The 20324-nt window shown below is 44.3% G+C and overlaps 1 protein-coding gene across 1 annotated transcript in view; it reads left to right on the top strand.

The window, feature by feature from the left end:
• The window catches only part of LOC132882558 (serine/threonine-protein kinase MARK1-like), a 141474-nt gene that overhangs the window by 21516 nt on the left and 99634 nt on the right, over positions 1 to 20324 (top strand). Inside the window, exon 2 of the mRNA XM_060915651.1 lies at positions 12886 to 12939. Coding sequence (XP_060771634.1) covers positions 12886 to 12939 — 54 coding nt within the window. The remainder of the gene's footprint in view (positions 1 to 12885; positions 12940 to 20324) is intronic.

The raw sequence follows: 20324 nt of genomic DNA, 5'->3' as shown, positions 1-20324 counted from the left end.
AACCCTGAGGCATGCTTTTGACCAAGTGAAAGTAATTGATGGTCAGAACCTCCAGCCTAATGTTATGCTTTCCTTTCCATATGTTTCTGTTATTAAGGATAGACTATATTGAGTGATGCAGGACACTTAAACTAAGGCACAGGCGACACAGTTGTTGGTCCTGAAGAGCCATAGGGAATTTTTATTCCATGCGGCTCATCATAACACTATGGCTGGCACACTTGGTTCAGCATGAGACACTAAGCTGCCTCATGGCCCGCTTCTATTGGCCAGGGATTTGCGCCAATGTCTGCAGGCGGTGTGAGGCTTGTTGCAAATGCCAGCTAGTAAATCCAGCAGTTATGCCAAAAGCGCCATTGCACCCATTACTATTAATCAAGATCCCTTTTGAAAGAATTGGCATGGATCTTGTTGGGCAATTAGATCGATCTGCACACAGGTATTGCTTTGTGTTAGTCATAGTGGATTATGCAATGCGATACCTGGAGGCAGTGCCTCTTCACAATATCACTGCACATAATGTTAAAGATGCACTCTTACATTACCTCCCGAGGCCGGGTTCTGAAAGAAATCCTGACTGATCAAGGCACTACTTTTATGTCACGTACATTACGCAAACTGTATGAATTATTGGGGATTAAATCAACTCATTCCAGTCTTTACCATCCGCAGACAGACGGGCTGGGTGAAAGATTTAATCAAACACTTAAAAACATGATCCGGAAGTTCATTCATGGAGATGCTAGAAACTGGGATAAGTGGCTAGACCCTCTGTTGTTTTCAGTGTGTGAGGTCCTACAAGCCTCCACCAGGTTTTCCCTATTTGAATTGCTCTGTGGGTGCAAGCCCAGCGGTGTCTTGGATGTCATTAAAGAAAATTGGGAGGAGGGACCATCTCAGAGCAAAAATGAAATTCAGTATGTTCTTGACCTGAAAGCAAAACTCCATGCACTGAGTCACATAACAAAAGACAATTTGCTATGTTTGCTAATAGAGCACCACATAGAGACTCCCCCAGCAGTGGTGGTGCGCAGCCACCTATATTGTCTCCCCGAGCACAAGAAAAACGTGGTTCGTGTTGAACTCAAGACAATGCTTGGCATGGGAGTAATTGAGGAGTCGCACAGCAAGTGGAGCAGCCCGGTGGTCTTGGCTTCCAAGACCGACAGGATGGTCTGGTTCTGTGTGGACTATAAAAAAGTCAATGCAGTGTCTAAATTTGACACAATGCCTCGCATTGATTAACTGCTCGATCAGTTAGGCACGACTCACTTTTATTCAACACTGGATTCAACAAAGGCATATTGGCAGATCCCCTTGACTCCATTATCCCATGAGAAAACAGCCTTTTCCACTCCATTTGGTTTACACCAATTTGTTACCCTTCCGTTTGGGTTGTTTGGGGCCCCAGCACTGTTTCAGAGTCTCATGGACAGAATCCTCCATTCCCCCAGTATGTATGCTGCTGCCGATTGAGACTTTATTATTTATAGTAATGATTGGCAGTGGCTTTTATAACATCTAAGGGCTGTTCTGAGGTCGCTGAGGCACGCTGGGCTCACAGCAAACCTGAAGAAGTGTGCAGTTGGACAGGTGGAAGTATGGTATCTGGGCTTCCACTTGGGTCATGGGCAGGCACGTCCCCAAATTGATAAGACTGCAGCAATTGCGGCCTGACCAATACCCAAGACCAAAAAGAGGGGGAGGAAGTTCCTAGTGCTGGCTGGCTATTATAGGCGGTTCATGCCTAATTTTTCGGATGTAATCCTGCTGAGTGACCTCACTAAAAAGAGGGCACCAGATCCGGTCCAGTGGTTGGAGTCATGCGAACAGGTTTTTGCTCAAGTTTAACCCTCTGGGGTCAAGAGCTTTGCTGGCGAAGCTCAACAGGTTTAGAATGAATGTCATGTGTTTAGATTAATATCTTTGATTTTTATCATACAAGCATGATAAACATATTGACAGAAACTTTATACTTTCCTATGTGCCCACTGCCAAATAATATATTTTTTTAATTACCTAAATTAGATGAAACATAAAACTTGTCACCATAGTCAGTCACACCGGCGTCGGAGCGCTGAGCACCCACTTACGCATTCATAAAAGACTATTCATATGGTAATAGCACAATAATCACTTTCACTCTTTTGGTTTCGATTGGTTTCTCTTTCGCTGTGGAAACTCCCACCGTAAACAGGATAAAATCTGTCCGCCATAGTTTAGGTGACCTGTTTGGAGGTCAAAGTTGTTACAAGATTGCATGTGGATTTGCAAGATGGCGCAGCCCAGTGATTCAATTTCAGGACAGCGATTCAATCCATGACTCAGGACAGCAATTCAATTTCAGCGGTTCATCGGCTCTTGAGAACTGTGATACTGATGATGAGTGGTGTCATTTTGAATTTCAACTCGATCCAGCCAAAGATCAACTCGAGTAAGTGTAAATATTTCTTCTATTTCTTATATCAGTCGGTATGCGTGCGCTGTAGTGCATACACAGGAAAAATTACTGAGCAATTTTTCCAGAGTTAAAAGTATTTTTCTCAAAAATAGTTAATTTTGCTCTATTTTGAGTTTAGAGAGTAAAATTTGGAGTTGGAGTGGGAGCAAAATTAGAGTAATTGTGTAACAGAGTTGGTTGTGGCTCTGAACTGAGTAAAACAGTACAAGAGTTAATTTCAATACACACTGAATAGAGTAAAGCTTAAAAACACATAAACGAAGATGTTGTAAAAAGCAGTTTTAGAACTGTGTTAGAATGTGTGAAAAAACATTACCTTACCCATTGTGATGAACCATGTTGATCACTTGACCTGATGGGATTAAATGTTGGTAGTGGGAGGGGTATTCACTTTTCTCATTGAATGGAATGGAAATTTTTACTCTTCTCATTGAATACCCCTCCCACTGCCAACCCTTTATCTCAAAACAATAGGACATAATTTTTTGATGGCCAGTTAATTGTCCAAATCAATGGATAGATTTAAGTTTCGTGCTTAACACATTCCTCAGACTGAACAGAATCACCTCAAGTGACCAAAACAGTTCATCACAATAGATAAGGTAATGTTTTTGCACATGTTCCAACACAGTTCTAAAACTGCTTTTTACAACGTCTTCATTTATCTGTTGCTGTTTTTTTAAGTACAATCATGACATACATACTCCATATATATTATTGTAGTTGAACTTGTCCTGAATACAAAAAAAGTCATGTGACTTTGAAAATACTGCTTAGATTTGCTGAAATTGGCAACAAAATCAGAGCATGCCAAAATCATTAGTGACAAATACCCTCAGACCTCAGAGGGTTAAGCGGTTTTATGTGGGGGCCCATTGTTACATTCACCTGACTTTTCTCTCTCTTTTGTTTTACAGACTGATGGGTCAGACAGAGGGCTGGGGGCTGTTTTGGCCCAGGTGGAGGAGGGGGAGGAGTGCCTGGTGCTGTACATCAGCTGCAAGCTCTCAATGCGAGAGTCGAAGTACAGTACCATAGAGAAGGAGTGTTTGGCCAGCAAATGGGCTGTCCTCACTCTGTTACTACCTGCTAGAATGCCCTTTCACCCTCTGTTCCAACCATACCCTGCTCCAGTGTCTCCACCGCATGAAAGATGCCAACACACAGATCACCCATTGGTATCTGGCCCTTCAGCCCTTCAAGTTCGACGTGGTCCACAGACCAGGGGTGAAGATGGTGGTGGCAGACTTTCTGTCCTGACGAGGGAGTCACCTGCAGGCCAGACGGCTCCCTGGCCTGAGTTGGGTGGTGGGGGTATGTGGCAGCAAGGGTGTGGTCAAGCATCAGCTGTGAATGGCGAGGAGTCAGGTTAAACCAGCAGGGAACATGTGACGAGTTACACCTGTGTCTAATTACTGGCTTCTATTAATGTGTGTTTCTGTGTGTCTTTCAGATGGCCAGTAACGAGAGAGAGAGCTGTGTCACCCCATGTGTGCGTCTGTGTGTAGTGTGCATGCTAGATCACTGAAAAGTGAAACTTGAAATTAAACACACCTGTTTTGAAGCCTGCCTCCCAGCTCCTCATTGTGCCACCTCAGAGAACCATTACAATAGGAAATGCAGTTATGGGTGTAATGAGCACAAACAAGGTCCATCATTTACTTGATTATCATTTTACCCTCCAAAATGCCTTTTGAGGAGAAACAAAAAGCAGACCAATTAAGCACACATTGTTCAATGAATGTACGAATGACACAAAAGGACAGAGAACAGAACTGTAAATGTAGCATTTTTGGTTTGAATTAAAGGCTCGAAATGACTCGTTATCATGTTTGGTACTCAGAGAAAACATGAACCCAGATTTGAAATCATGAATTCGGGTACCTGTCTGATTTAATGATTTGCCCATCATTCTTAATATACCACCGATGTGATCTGGTGATATAATGCATTCCTCAACACTATTAGTTTCATTGTTGAGCATTGATATTGATAACTTCGATTGATATTAGATTTTAAGCTCTGGCATTTAATTTTATATATATATATATATATATATATATATATATATATATATATATATATATATGTACACACACACACTGTCTTTGTCCTGTTTTGTTGCATTACAAGCTGGAATTAAAATGGATTTTTAGGGGGTTAGCACTATTTGATTTACACAACATGCCTACAACTTTAAAGGTGAAATTTGTTGTTTTATTGTGACACAAACAATAATTAAGATGAAAAAACAGAAATCTGGAGCATGTATAGGTCTTCACCCCCTGAAAGTCAATACTTTGTAGAGCCACCGTTTGCTGCAATTACAGCTGCAAGTCTCTTGGAGTACCTGGTGACTTGTCCAGGGTGTACCCCGCCTTTTGCCCGTAGTCAGCTGGGATAGGCTCCAGCTTGCCTGCGACCCTGTAGAACAGGATAAAGCAGCTAGAGGTAATGAGATGAGATGAGATGAGTCTCTTGGAGTATGTCTCTATTAGCTTAGCACAGTGGTTCTCAACCGGGGGGGCGCGCCCCCCTGGTGGGGCGCAGAGGTACTCCAGGGGGGTCGCGAGTAGGCGTATGGAGGAAAAAAAAATCTGGGGCTAACAGGCTATAGTAGCTAAGCAGATGCAACACATTTACCCATGTCAAAATGCAGGACATTGGACTATTACATACAAATCAATACTATTATAAAATCTATCATCAATCTATCATAAAATCTTGTGTGTAGGTTATTTTAAGCCCGTGACGCGAACATGACGCAACGTCACGTGAGTAAGTCTGCATACCGTGGCCACCGTGTGAGTGCTTGCCACACACACACTAGTCTGGTTTCTTGCCGAGTTAACTCGTGCCGACTCTCGCTAGTCTACTATCATCAATCCATCGATACAGCGCAAAACCCAAACAGTCTTTTTAAAGACTACTACCCCACACTGTATTTTTGCTTTCCCCATTTCAGCTCTACCCAAATAATTTGTTGTTTTTGTTGTTTTCTTACTGCTAGTCTACTACCCCTTTGCCTTTTTCACCCTGCGTGTGAAAAATCCAACTGTCCCACACACACACACACACACACACTCACACGAGTAAGTACACCATTCACACCTCGTTAAAATTTGCAACTATAAAATCCCCGAATAAAGATATCGATCGTGTTTCTCACTGATAAGCCCCATACGTTCCCTCTGGTTAGCCCCCTTAGCCTACTACAGACTTAGCCTACTACAGACTTATCGTTACAACTTTATTACACACGTTTATTCACAAATACTTTAACAAAATGGATAGATTTCTTGTCAAAAAACCCAAGACAACTGACGTAGGTCTACCACCAGCTGCGAGAAAGCTTCGGGGGTACGATGAATCATACCTGCAGTTTGGTTTTACTGTCACCTCTGATCTTCGTCCTCAGTGTGTCGTGTGTGCCGAGGTGCTGGCAAATGAAAGCATGAAGCCATGCAAACTTAAAAGGCACCTCGAAACGAAGCATGCTGGCCTGAAGGACAAACCGCTTGAATACTTTCAAAGAAAGCGTGATGGCCTTCATCAGCAACAGGCAACAATTTCCGTGCACAGCACTGTATCTAAGCAGTGCCTGGAGGCATCATATGTGGTGGCAAAAAGAATAGGTAAGCTAGGCAAACCGCACACTGATGCCGAGAAATTCGTTTTGCCAACTGCGCAGGACATGTGCAGAATATTCTTCGGGGATAGTGCAGCAGCCAAATTAGGCACCGTGCCACTTTCAAATGACACAGTTGCTCGGAGAATTGCTGATATGTCCAATGATATCAGAGAGCAATTAATACAGTTTATTAAAAATAGTCCATACTATGCCTTGCAGTTGGATGAGTCTACCGATATTGCTGGACAGGCACAGCTTCTTACATATGTCAGGTATGTCAGGGATAAATTAATTGAGGAGGATGTCCTTTTTTGCCGCCCTCTTCAGTCACACACAACTGGAGAGGCTATCTTCAATGTCCTTGATTCATTTATTCGCGAGAATGGGTTGGCGTGGGACCGATGCATTGGCTTGTGCACGGATGGCGCACGAGCAATGACGGGCCGTGAGTAAGGTCTAGCTGCTCGCGTTAAGCAGGTAGCTCCACTTGTAAAATGGACCCATTGCATGGTTCATCGCGAAGCACTCGCTGCAAAAAAAAAATGCCGTCTCTGTTGGAATCCGTGCTGAACCAATCAGTAAAAATGATCAACCTCATCAAGTCACGGCCGCTAAACTCTCGCTTGTTTGAGGTCCTCTGTCAGGAGATGGGGTCAGAGCATGAACAGCTGCTTCTGCACACTGAGGTTCGCTGGCTGTCCAGGGGGCGGGTGTTACAACGTTTGTATGAGCTGCGAGATGAGGTGAAACGGTTTTTGACACAAATCAATTCAGACCTGGCGAAAAATCTGGATGACCCTTTGTGGCTGGCATGTCTCTCCTATTTGGTCGATATATTTGACCGCTTGAATGGCTTGAACCTGTCTTTGCAAGGCCGAGAAACTCACATTTTGCTTCTCGCAGAGAAAGTGGATGCCTTCAAGCAAAAACTTGACCTCTGGTGTGGCCGCATCAGTCGGGGGAACTGTGATATGTTCCCAAGCCTTGCAGACTTTATCAGTAATGCAGGCACTTCCCACGATTTCTCATGTCTTTCAAGCAGCGTCAGAGCACCTGTCGGTAATGAGAAAACAGTTTGCGGCATACTTCACAGAGGATTATCGCTCTTTTGCGTGGGTTCGAGATCCATTTGTGTGTACTGCTGACGAACTTCCAGTTGACATGCAGGAACAGCTTATTGAGCTGAAGAGTGACAGTAGACTTAAGGCAGTCTTCACCTCATGCCCTCTTTCGACATTCTGGGCAGCATTGATGCAGGAGTACCTGCAACTGTGTGACGTAGCCTTGAAACTGCTCATCCCATTCGCATCGACCTACTTGTGTGAGGCAGGATTTTCAAAAATGACTGCGCTCAAAACGAAATATCGCAATCGTGCGCAAATTGAGGATGACTTGAGACTGTGCTTGTCAAACATTTCGCCAAGAATCGAGGATCTTTGTAAGGCAAAGCAGGCTCAGGTCTCGCATTAACGCAAATGCAGATCACAAAGGCACAGTAAAAAGTAAAACCTAAATTCACGCCTGGTCCCAATTCCCAATGATATCAATAGCCAGCTAATGATAAGCCTAATAAAATACCTAATAAAAACACTAATAATAATAATAATAATAATAATGATGCCTATTAATAATAATAGCATAATAATAATAATAATATCAACAACCAACAACAGCAATAATAATAATAATAATAATAATAATAATAATAGGCCTAATAATAATAATAATAATAATACCTGAAAGAACATAAGTCTTGTACTACTGCCAACAGCTTAGTAATGATAATAGGCCATAATAATAATAATTATAATAATTATAATTATAATAATGCCCGAAAGCAGATTAGAAATGTGGTGCTACTGCCAATTATAACAATAGCCTAATAATGATAATAGGCCTATGTATTTCTATGGAATGGATAATGCTACTACTGCTGCTACTGCTACTACTACTACTACTAATAATAATAATAATGATAATAATAATAATAATAATAATCTAGCCCAGGGCTGGCTGGCTATCTATCTATCTATCTATCTATCTATCTATCTATCTATCTATCTATCTATCTATCTATCTATCTATCTATCTATCTATCTATCGGTCGATATAAGGTGCTGTAGGTCGGGTGGCGTCACTGCGGGTGAGTGTGTTTGGGGGGGGATGGGGGCGGGGCGAGAAGAGGGGCCCCCAACTGCAATGAACCAGCTTTGGTGGGGCCCAGGTTGCAAAAGGTTGAGAACCCCTGCCATAAGGGATTTCTTCGAGGATCTCCTCAATCCCACCATCACGTCTTCCATTGAGGAAGCAGAGGCCGATGACTCAGAGGTGGACTTGTCCATTACACAAGCCGAAGTCACTGAGGTGGTTTGCAAGCTCCTCGGTGGCAAGGCACCGGGGGTGGATGAAATCCGCCCTGAGTATCTCAAGTCTCTGGATGTTGTGGGGCTGTCTTGGCTGACGCGCCTCTGCAACATCGCGTGGCGGTTGGGGACAGTGCCTCTGGAGTGGCAGACCGGGGTGGTGGTCCCTCTTTTTAAGAAAGGGGACCGGAGAGTGTGCTCCAATTATAGGGGAATCACACTTCTCGGCCTCCCCGGGAAGATTTACTCCAGGGTACTGGAGAGGAGAATTCGGCCAATAGTCAAACCTCGGATCCAGGAGGAGCAATGCGGTTCCCGTCCTGGTTGTGGAACCCTGGACCAGCTCTATACCCTTCATAGGGTGCTCGAGGGTTCATGGGAGTTTGCCCAACCAGTCCACATGTGCTTTGTGGATCTGGAGAAGGCATTCGACTGTGTCCCTCATGGTATCCTGTGGGGGGTGCTTCGGGAGTATGGGGTTCGGGGCTCTTTGCTAAGGGCTGTCCGGTCCCTGTACGAACGGAGCAGGAGTCTGGTTTGCATTGCCGGCAGTAAGTCAGACCTGTTCCCAGTGCATGTTGGACTCCGGCAGGGCTGCCCTTTGTCACCGGTTCTGTTCATAATTTTTATGGACAGAATTTCTAGGTACAGCCAGGGGCCGGAGGGAATCCTGTTTGGGAACCACAGGATTTCATCTCTGCTTTTTGCGGATGATGATGTCCTGTTGGCTTCCTCAAACCAGGACCTTCAGCATGCACTGGGGCGGTTTGCAGCTGAATGTGAAGCGGCTGGGATGAGAATCAGCACCTCCAAGTCCGAGGCCATGGTTCTCGACTGGAAAAGGGTGGCTTGTCCTCTTCAGGTTGGTGGAGAAGCACTGCCTCAAGTGGAGGAGTTTAAGTATCTTGTTCACGAGCGAGGGAAGGATGGAGCATGAGATCGACAGGCGGATCGGTGCAGCCTCCACAGTGATGCGGTCGCTTTACCGGTCCGTTGTGGTGAAGAAGGAGCTGAGCCAAAAGGCGAAGCTCTCGATTTACCAGTCAATCTATGTTCCGACTCTCACCTATGGTCATGAGCTTTGGGTAATGACCGAAAGAACAAGATCCCGGATACAAGCAGCCGAAATGAGTTTCCTTCGCAGGGTGGCTGGGCGCTCCCTTAGGGTGAGAAGCACAGTCACTTGGGAGGAGCTCGGAGTAGAGCCACTGCTCCTCCACATCAAGAGGAATCAGCTGAGGTGGCTCAGGCATCTCTTTCAGATGCCTCCTGGATGCCTCCCTGAGGAGGTGTTCCAGGCATGTCCCCCCGGGAGGAGGCCCCTGGGAAGACCCAGGACACGCTGGAGGGACTATGTCTTTCGGCTGGCCTGGGAACGCCTTGGTGTTCTTCCCGAGTAGCTGGCCGAGGTGTCTGGGGAGAGGGAAGTTTGGGCTTCCATGCTCAGACTGCTGCCTCCGCGACCCGGCCCCAGATAAGCGGAAGAAAATGAGATGAGATGAGATCATGTGACAGATCATGTTACACTTTGATTGCACACAGGTGGATCTTAATCAATTAATTCTGTGACTTATGAAGTGAATTGTTTGGACCAGCTCTTATTTAGGGGTTTCATACGAAAGGGGATGAATACCTATGCACACTCCAGATTTCTGTTTTTTCATCTTTAGAATACATAGGGCCAAATTACTCAATTCTGATTGGTCAATCAAGGAGGGCTTTCTTTCCTTAAAACGGGGTCGTATTTCTGAAATGCTATTGGCTAGTTCGTTGCTTGGTTACGGTTACAAAAATGAGCAAATTTTGTCAACAAAATGGCTTTTGTAAAGAAGTTCCAATAAAATTTTGTAAACCACTTTCAAAATCCTCATGTCGTGTCGCCATGTCATGATGAAAGCTGCTTTAGAAACTGATTCAAACGTGCAAGATAGTCTTGCGCCCTGATTGGTTCAGAAAACGTGAATGACAAATGTTGTGAACTTGAATGGCTTCCGAAGTATGAATTTGGCCCTACGTATTATGAACAAGTAATCGTATGGTTCCTCGTAAAATTAAGGATCAATTTCACTCGTGGTTTCGAAGTTTTGAAATTGCCCTCATCGCTTCACGACTCGGACAATTTTCAAAACTTCAAAATCACTCGTGAAATTATTCCTTAATTTTACTCAGCCCCATATGATTACCTATACTAATTATTGTTTGTGTCACAATAAAACAACAATGTGCACCTTTAAAGTGGTAGGCACGTTGTGTAAATTAAATGGTGCTAACCCTCCAAAAATCCATTTTAATTCTATCTTGTAATACAACAAAACAGGACAAACACCAAGGGGGATCAGTATTTTTTCAAGATATAATATATATTTCGGCACTCCCTAAAAGTGGAGCTCCCGATGAATGCGAAATTTGTTTGTAAGTGGTGGCCAGAGCTGTCATTCATTATTCATGTTATGGGCAAAGCTGTCAGCCCAGCAAGCTGCATTTGTTATGCTACAGATGCTCACTGCATGTTTATATTCACCATGTGCCTTTGTCAGAGGTATAGCAGAGTATGTTATCAAGCTTTACTGTCTGTCATCTTGATATCTCATTCATGCACAATGTAAATTTTGTGTGCACTGTTTATTGAGTGTGTTTTGTTTGTGTTTGGTGTACTGGTTGAACTGTGGTTTAGCATGAGACTTTGAGTGCAGAGGCTAATGGTGGTTAAGTGCAGAGTGCAGAGGCTAATGGTGGTTCCTTTGGTTAAGTTGTAGAGGTTTTCACCCTCGGTTGAATGGAGCAAGATATGTAACGTTCAGAACATGGTCTATAAACATTACTCTGCAAAATTGTGTATTTGTTTACAAACATGATACGTTAATTATTTTTGTTTTGTTTTATTTAGTTTTCATGGTGCTCGGTGTACAGTGTATGGTGTTTGATGTCTGGTATTTGATGCCATACTCGTGTTCAAGAGGAATAAAATGCATAGGCACCCCTCTGAGACTGTTGTTGTTCTTCATGCCAAGGGCTGCTATAGTGTTAGTAAATAATCCCACGTTATTTTTTTAAATGCGAATTAAAAAAATAAGTGCTGGATAAACCCCCATCTCATCTCATTATCTCTAGCCGCTTTATCCTGTTCTACAGGGTCGCAGGCGAGCTGGAGCCTATCCCAGCTGACTACGGGCGAAAGGCGGGGTACACCCTGGACAAGTCGCCAGGTCATCACAGGGCCGACACACAGACACAGACAACCATTCACACTCACATTCACACCTACGCTCAATTTAGAGTCACCAGTTAACCTAACCTGCATGTCTTTGGACCGTGGGGGAAACCGGAGCACCCGGAGGAAACCCACGCGGACACGGGGAGAACATGCAAACTCCGCACAGAAAGGCCTTCGCTGGCCATGGGGCTTGAACCCGGACCTTCTTGCTGTGAGGCAACAGCGCTAACCACTACACCACCGTGCCGCCCTAAACCCCCATCTATCTTATGTAAATCAACATACAAACGTCGTTGTCCAGTGGTTAAGTGTTTGAGATACGTTGCCTTGCACTTACGATCAGGTACCCTGTGGTGGTACATGTACATCATTCATGCATACAGACATCATACAGTTGCAGAAGCCATCAAAAATCAGGTTGATGCATTGCCATATTATCTTAAGTACGGAGCTCCGCTATCGCAAACAGATGTCCAGCCTCTTCTATTGGATGTATGCTGCTAGACAGACTCTGATCTGTGTAGCTACACCCATAAGAGAAATTTCTAGGATGTGTTAGCTAGCTACAATTAGATGTTTACAAGGAAACAAACTGATTTTAAGGACATTCACCTTATTTAACAACATAAGCAAACTCCCATCTTTTAAAAAGCAAAATCTCACACTGGTGCAGGAACGTGGGCTTAGAAGCTGAATTCATTGAGCTCACCTCTGCAGCCGAGGCTCAAGTACAGACAGGTCAAGAAGTAACAGAAAACTGGACAGCACATTGGAGATTTTGCATGAAAGATGCGCTAGCTGTTGTATTTATTTGCCCACTCCTGCTAAATATGTCAGATCTCCTGTACTAGTAGGATAACTTGCTTTTATAAAATTCTGTTAATCTCAAAATAACCCCACTATGAAAAACTTTTGTAAAAAGTACGGCAATATGACTCATGATTGTGGTTTCCGTTATTTTCAAATCTCTCCTAGTTTTATTTACAAGGTAATTACCTGATAATCATCATTCTTGGATTGATCCTTTCTCACTATATAGGAATAAAACACAGTATTAAAACCTGCATTAGAATGAAGAAAATCTCCCTCTTTTTTTCTTTTTTTTTTACAGGAGATATGTGCAATGGCAGTTGTTCATGTAGAGTATATAAGTTAGATATGCAGAATATGTAAAATGCCAGTTTTTAACTGCTGTGTAACTTTTTTTTCCACACAGGTGGCTGTCAAAATAATAGACAAAACCCAGCTGAATCCCACAAGTCTACAAAAGGTATGTTTCTTAAAACATCAGAATCAAAGCTTGCTTATTTCTACTCATTAGAAACATCTGCTCACCAAATGCCATTAGAATTAAATGAATAATAGTAAGATAGTTAAATCTGTTTAATAATTGGGCCCATTAAAACCAGTCCTCTCTGATGCATGATCACTTTCTCCAAGCCGCACATCTGGAAAGTCTGAAAATGTGCTTTCTGCATAACAGAACAGTCAGATATTCCTTAGTGTTGATTTCAAAGTCTCAGTCCGGTTTTCCTGGTGCCCCGTCTTTTAAATATTTATCACAGGTCAGGTTGATAATTGTGTATTTACTTTTGCACATTTTATTCTGCAGTTGCTTTTAGTTTGTTGCAGTGCATCGAGATCCCTGAGGCCACTATCAGCCTTACTTACACTACTGTCCCTTACATTTCACATTTACTTATTAATGGAATGCAATGACAAACACAAAAATGCAGATGCTTCTGTACCTTAAACTGTTTCTGTGCAATGACCTACTTGTGTTCTTCACTAAAATGGTGAATGATTATAAACAGAGAGCACATACACAGAGCACTAGTGTCACATCTGTGCCAGCACTGATCTCTGATGAAACCTGGAACTACAATTCCCAAATACCCTGCCTTGTTCACAGTTGCACCTAGTACTTTAAAGGAAAAGAAAGCCTATGGTTAAAATACAGTTATGAAGATAGATGATGATATAAACTAACGATTCATGTGAATAATTGAAAATAAGGAGCTCACACAACTAAGATATCCATCTCCGAAAGTCAGTTTTTATGCAGAATTCCCCTGTCATGGATGATTTTATGGATGCCGGCAATGAAAATATTTTAACCAATCAGAAAAATCCCCCCGATCATTTCTGGCAATGCTCCGAAGTCATTTGGGTGCAAGACACTGAAGCTCCGCATAGCAAATAAGACTTGAAGCTGCCCCTGGCTGGAGATTATTTCATTAAAAGTTTATATGAAAAAAAAATGAAATTCCCTTTCTCTAACAAAAAAGTGGAGGGGGGAAAGATAATATTGATGTTGCTGACAGATTAGATAGATAGATTAGATTAGATAAAACTTTATTGATCCCTTTGGGAGGGTTCCCTCAGGGAAATTAAGATTCCAGCAGCATCATTACAGATAAACAGAGAAAAGAAATAGAGAAAACTTCTACATAAATTAAAATAAATTAAGTATTTACATATACAAATATAAAAGAATAAGATATGGGGAAGGGGGGAGGGGGAAAGGGGGAGAAGTGGGGTTAGGGTAAGTGTGTGTGTAGGGGGGGGGGCGGTGGAGCAGGAAAGACATTGCACTTAATATTGCACATTATATTGTACACTGTCCGGTATTGCTTATTGTTAGGCTAGGCTACTGCTCCTTCCCGTCTGTCCTCCTGTTACCCCTCCTCCCCCCCAGAGAGGAGTTGTACAGTCTGATGGCGTGAGGGACAAAGGAGTTTTTGAGTCTGTTCGTCCTGCACTTGGGAAGGAGCATTCTGTTACTGAACAGGCTCCTCTGGTTGCTGATGACGGTGTGCAGAGGGCGACTGGCATCGTCCATGATGTTCAATAGTTCGTTCATAGACCTCTTCTCTGCCACCGTCACCAGAGGGTCCAGCTTCATGCCGACCACAGAGTCGGCCCGCCTGATCAGTTTGTCCAGCCTGGATGTGTCCTTCTTGGATGTGCTGCCCCCCCAGCACACCGCAGTGTAAAACAGGACACTGGTGACCACAGACTGATAGAACATCCACAGGAGTTTCTTGCAGATGTTAAAGGGCCGCAGCCTCCTAAGGAAGTATAGCCTGCTCTGTCCCTTCCTGTATAAGTGTTGCAAGTCCAGTCCAGCTTGCTGTCCAGCCACAGCCTGAGGTACTTGTAGGAATCCACAGCCTCCACCTCGACTCCCTCGATCAGAACTGGTCGTGACCTTGGTCTGGACCTCCCAAAGTCAATGACCAGCTCCTTGGTCTTCGAGGTGTTGAGCTGCAGATGGTTCCTGTTGCACCACACAGCAAAGTCCCTCACCAAGCTCCTATACTCGTCCTCTCTGTCGTCACTGATACACCCAACGATGGCTGTGTCATTGGCAAACTTCTGAATGTGACACAGCTCCGAGTTGTAGCAGAAGTCCGCGGTGTACAGGGTGAAGAGAAGAGGGGCCAGCATCGTGTCCTGGGGTGCTCCGGTGCTGCTAATTACAGTGTCAGATGTGATGTCCTTCAGCCTTACATACTGCGGCCTGTCAGTGAGGTAGCTGGAGATCCAGGTGACCAGGCAGGGGTCCACTCGCATCCTGTTCAGTTTGTCCTGAAGCAGTAGGGGCTGGATGGTGTTGAAGGCACTCGAGAAGTCCAAGAAGAGGATCCTCACTGTGCCATTTCCCTTATCCAGATGCGAGTGGGCTCGGTGTAGCAGGTAGAGGAAGGAGTCTTCCACACCAACACCTGCCCGGTACGCAAACTGCAGACAGTCCTGGGCATGTTGTACCTGGGGTCTGAGGAGGCTGAGAAAAAGCTGCTCCAACGTCTTCATCAGATGTGAAGTGAGTGCCACCAGTTGGAAGTCGTTCAGCTCGCTGGGCCGATTCATTTTGGGAACTGGAATGATACATGATGTCTTCCAGAGGGTTGGCACTCTCCCCAGCTGCAGGCTGAGGTTGAAGATGCGTTGGACTGGTTCACCCAGTTCAGCAGCACAGGTCTTCAGTAGTTGTGGACACACCTTGTCCGGGCCTGCTGCTTTCCTGGGGTGAAGCTTCCTCAGTTGACCTCTGACCTGGTCTGCAGTAATGCATGGAGGAGTCTGTGTTGAGGTGGGGGAGGAGGGGGCTGCTGTGATGACTGGGGGGAGGTGTGTTGAGGGAAGAAGGAGAGATGGCTGCAGTGAGGGAGAAGGTGGGGGGGGGACATGGGCTGGTTGAACCGATTGAAGAAGTCATTCAACTCGTTCGCCCTCTCCACTGTCCCCTCAACGACTCTGGCATTTGTATTGTGGCCTGTGATGGTTTTCACACCTTCCCAGACCTCCCTCATGCTGTTCTCCTTCAGCTTCTGCTCCACCTTTCTCTTGTAGCTGTCCTTAGCTTCCCTCACGCAGCGTTTCACCTCCTGCTGTGCTGCTTTCATCGCTTCCCTATCCCTGCTCCTGAAGGCGGCCTTCTTCCTGTTGAGGACAGCTTTGACTTCCTGTGTTACCCATGGCTTGTTATTAGGGTAACACCGTACAGTCTTAGCGGGGGAGACCACGTCTGCACAGAAGTAAACAGCAAGGGAAGAGTGAACAGCTGATGTACTCCTACGTGACTGAATGGGGGGAGGCAACTTTTCATATTTATATCCCCGGTGCAAGTAGTGCTGCCGTGACCGCCTCATTCTGTGGACTGTAACCTTGCTAGACAACCTACAAACAGATCTGCATACAATCTGACTTACCTAAATCTGTCCAAGAGGCAAGTGCGCAAATTTTTCCACGTTCCTGGCAGCATAAGCACTCATTAGCATGCTTAGCATGCTCTCAACTCATTCATAAATAAAAACTTCATCAAGACGTCACCAGGCTAACCTCCCGTAAGTCCAACCCCCGCGGCAACGCAGAAAGAGGGTAAACAAACATTGCTTTACTATACAGGATTTATGTGAACATTACCTGAGGATGCAATGATGGCAGAAGTGGGAAAAAAAACTAGCCTGCATCAATTCCCAAAGAACAAAAAGGTAAGAAGGTAATGGATAAATGCCTTTTGCCACACAGGGACAGACCTCTCACGGGCTGACTGGAATGGTCCTTCGGGTGCAAAAACAGCACATTCTCAGCTTGTGTGCTCGGAACATTTTGAAGAAAATTGTTTCATTCAAACAAGGGAATTAGGAATACTGTACCAGCCAGCGCTGAATCCAGATGCGGTTCCCACCATCTTCGGCCAAAAAGCGGACAAGACAAACGAGACAACACGGTCAGTAGTTTGCAAAGAGAAGTTCAAAGTGTAAGAAAACACTTTATGGCTTCCCTAACTTTTTATTAAGCGTGATACGTTATTTTTGAGTTCGTTTGGGCATAAACCTAATAATTGCTGATGCAGCTAAGCAGCTTGATGTTCGTTGTATGATGGGTGCCTTGCTTTGATTTAGTGTAGTCAAAAAAGCCTCAGTAATGACTAACTAAAACAACTCTATACTGTAAATATTGTTCACTTGTGTGTAACCAATTGATATGCTTGTTTATCATGATCATCATCACTATTCGTGTCATTGTCCGAAATACTCGAGGAACTCAGTGAAGAAATGGCGCTATGGTCCATTTTGTCGAATATGGCCATGTACTGTAAGTGACGTCACACTTTACGGAAACCATTCAGAAAGTAGCTTGGGTGTTTCCGGCAATATTTCCACCTTTTTCCGTACAAATGTGATATAACGCATAGTTTCAGCCTCGTTTTACAGGTAGAGTTTGGGTTTGTCCATAAGTTAGGGTTGCATGTATAGTGAAAAAATTGACATTGTCACCTTATGCCGCTTTTCCACTACAAACGCGGCTGAGCCGTGCCATGCTGAGTCGAGCTGAGTCGGGCTGAGTGGGGCTATTGAAGTTGCATTTCGACTACAACCGCGCTGAACCGTGCTGGCTGGAAGTGGGTGGACACATTGGGTGGAGTTAGCGAAAGTGGGTGGACGTCACATGATGTCGTTAAGCAGCGCAAACAGTGACATCAGTGACAGTGGCGGAACAAGTCAGAGCCGGGCCGGGGGCGGGGCAAATGACCGGGCCCTTTATTAAAGCTTATCATAACATCATTTTAGGTTACAAAATGTCCGCAACTGCGGTGTTTACCAATTTCAACACTACCGGGTGCAACTATGTTATTTAGTACATCAAGTCCTTCAAACGAACATGTAACTCAGAAACAAAAAACATTAGGATACTGTACATGGCTCATAATAAAACATCAATAGCCTATACTGCGCACATTATTTGAAGGGCATACGAATGAGCGCTCAGAGGCTGCAACGGTGACAGGAAGAGTCAGAAATAAAAGGAGGGCGGTGCAAACCTCACTGAATGCACTGTGTTTACCAATTTCAACACTCCGGGGTGCAACTATGTTATTTTGTACATTAAGTCCTTCAAACGAACATGTAACTCAAACAAAAAAACATTCGGTGACATACTGTACATGGCTCATAATAAAACATCAATAGCCTACTGCGCGCATTATTTGAAGGGCATACGGCGAGCCTTGCGCTCCGCGAACTCGTCCACGATGCTCTGTATGTCACTGATTCAGTGATCTTTTAAGCGGTAGTCTCACGACCCGAATAGTAAACAATAAACATGGAGGACATGGAGTCGTTAGTGTTGCTGGTCTTGGTGCTGTGGCTTGTTGTCACCGACAACGCCAACAGATACTGGCAAGAGCGTATAGATGAGGCGAGGCGCATAAGGCTTCAGAAATTCTCGTAATTCATAATTCTTCTTCTTCCGGGTTTGCGGTGTTTACAGATCCCAGCGTGCTCGCGGGGCGTGTGTGGGCGTGTGAGGACACTCCTCCTCACCAATCAGTGCACAGGGGAGTGTCTGCTCACGCCCCCAGCCTCACTCGGCACGGTTTGGCTCGCTTTAGCCCCACTCCAAAACGGTGCGAGTTTTAGGGGCTAAGCAGGGCTGAAGCGAGCTGAGTCGTGCTGGTTTTTGGTAGTCGAAACGCGAGCCGTGTCGGGCTGAAGTGAGCTGAAAAAGGGTAGTGGAAAAGGGCCATTAGTGGACCTTTCGCTTTGCCCCTTCAGTACTGAAGAGCGACACTCAACCTTGCACCCAAATGACGTCACGCATCGCCCTTCCAACAGGCAACACGGCAGCATACTGGTGGCATTAGAGCAGCGATACAAAAATGCTAACAACTTTCTCATAAATGGCCAAAAATGCCTGAAACTTTTCTTACAGCCTCTCAATATTACAAGCTACCAATCCATGCATGTATTTACATTACATTTTCCATTCCTTTAAATAACCTGGACTTTGAAACATTTAGTGTAAAATCTCACTCCTGCACCTGCCAGGGATGTAACGAAGCCATTCTCTCATCATCTTCGTTTGCAGTTGGTTTTGATTATTTACTGATTATTGTCCTTGCCTAGTTTACAAGTTTGCTGATCAGCAGACTTTTTCTTTAATGATTATCATTCCTGATTGCCCTGGTTTGTCTGCCCTGATCTTTTGAATAAACCCAACATCGAAACAGTTACAATTATCATTAAGTTTTACGTTTATTCATTTTATTTATTCAGCTTTTCATTTCAAGTTGTCTGCCGGACAAGTAGGTTCAGTGAACTGTTGATTTGCCCTTTTTTTTCATTTCTAGGGTTTTACTTGAGGCTGCTAAAAATAGCCTCACTACCCGTTTAGATACGAAGTCTGCTTATAATGAACAATAATAGAAAACTAAAGTGAAGGACAGGACATCTTTTTTTTTTCTATTTTTGTTTTCTTTTATGTCAGAATCGCTGAATTGCTTGCACGACACAACTTGAATCTCTTGAGAACTCTTGTTTTGTGGATGTCGCAGTGCACACACTACACAAGTGCTCACAGACAAGGAGCAAACACTTACACCCGAGATCCACAGCAAAGCATGCCCGATCCCCAAGTCCTGCTTTCTCATGAAAATAAACATAAGAGCAGGAAGAGACACAGAGGCAGCTGTCGTTGATTGTTGCTGTTCACCAATGATGCATGAAAATATCGGCACAACTGTGACAGCTTGCAAGCTAAAAAAAAAAAATCGCATTGCTGAACCACTCACACTACATGAGGCCAATTCTGTTTCCGGTCCACCGGCCGGGTGAGTGCCATTTGTGCGGTTGAAATTTTTTTTTTAACGCCGGTTTTTCGACATTTTTTTCAGGTTCGTAAATCTAAAATCGAACTTGACATTTGCGCATTCCCAGGGCTTTCCACTAAGGCTCATACTAGCCAGCCATGACAAATAAGTAGCCAGCCGGGGGGAGTAAACACAAAATAAACTCCTGTGCATGCAGTTCCCAGGATTAAATGTATTTTCCACAGACCATTTATTTATTTATTGCATCATGAGGCGTTCCTGGCTTGTAAATCTCTTATTTTCGGTGCATGACACATTCACGCAGCTGAGCATGCTATGAATTAACAACGACAACGGTCTGCAGTGGCGGCTACACAAACACTCAGCGAACATTTCTCCATTTGTGTATGAAAATACACTCCAACCACTCAGTTTGGTTTCATTTACAACCAACGGTGTCTTTTGATGCCAGCACGTAATTGAACGAGAGAAGACTGGTTTACCGGAGACAAAATAAGCGTTCTCTCTGCTTCTGTTCCCTCCGATGTCGCCTCTGA

This window comes from Neoarius graeffei, chromosome 3, assembly GCF_027579695.1.
Source record: "Neoarius graeffei isolate fNeoGra1 chromosome 3, fNeoGra1.pri, whole genome shotgun sequence".
NCBI lineage: Eukaryota > Metazoa > Chordata > Actinopteri > Siluriformes > Ariidae > Neoarius > Neoarius graeffei.
Note: the sequence above shows the minus strand (reverse complement) of the source record. Positions and strands in the feature narration are given on the sequence as shown.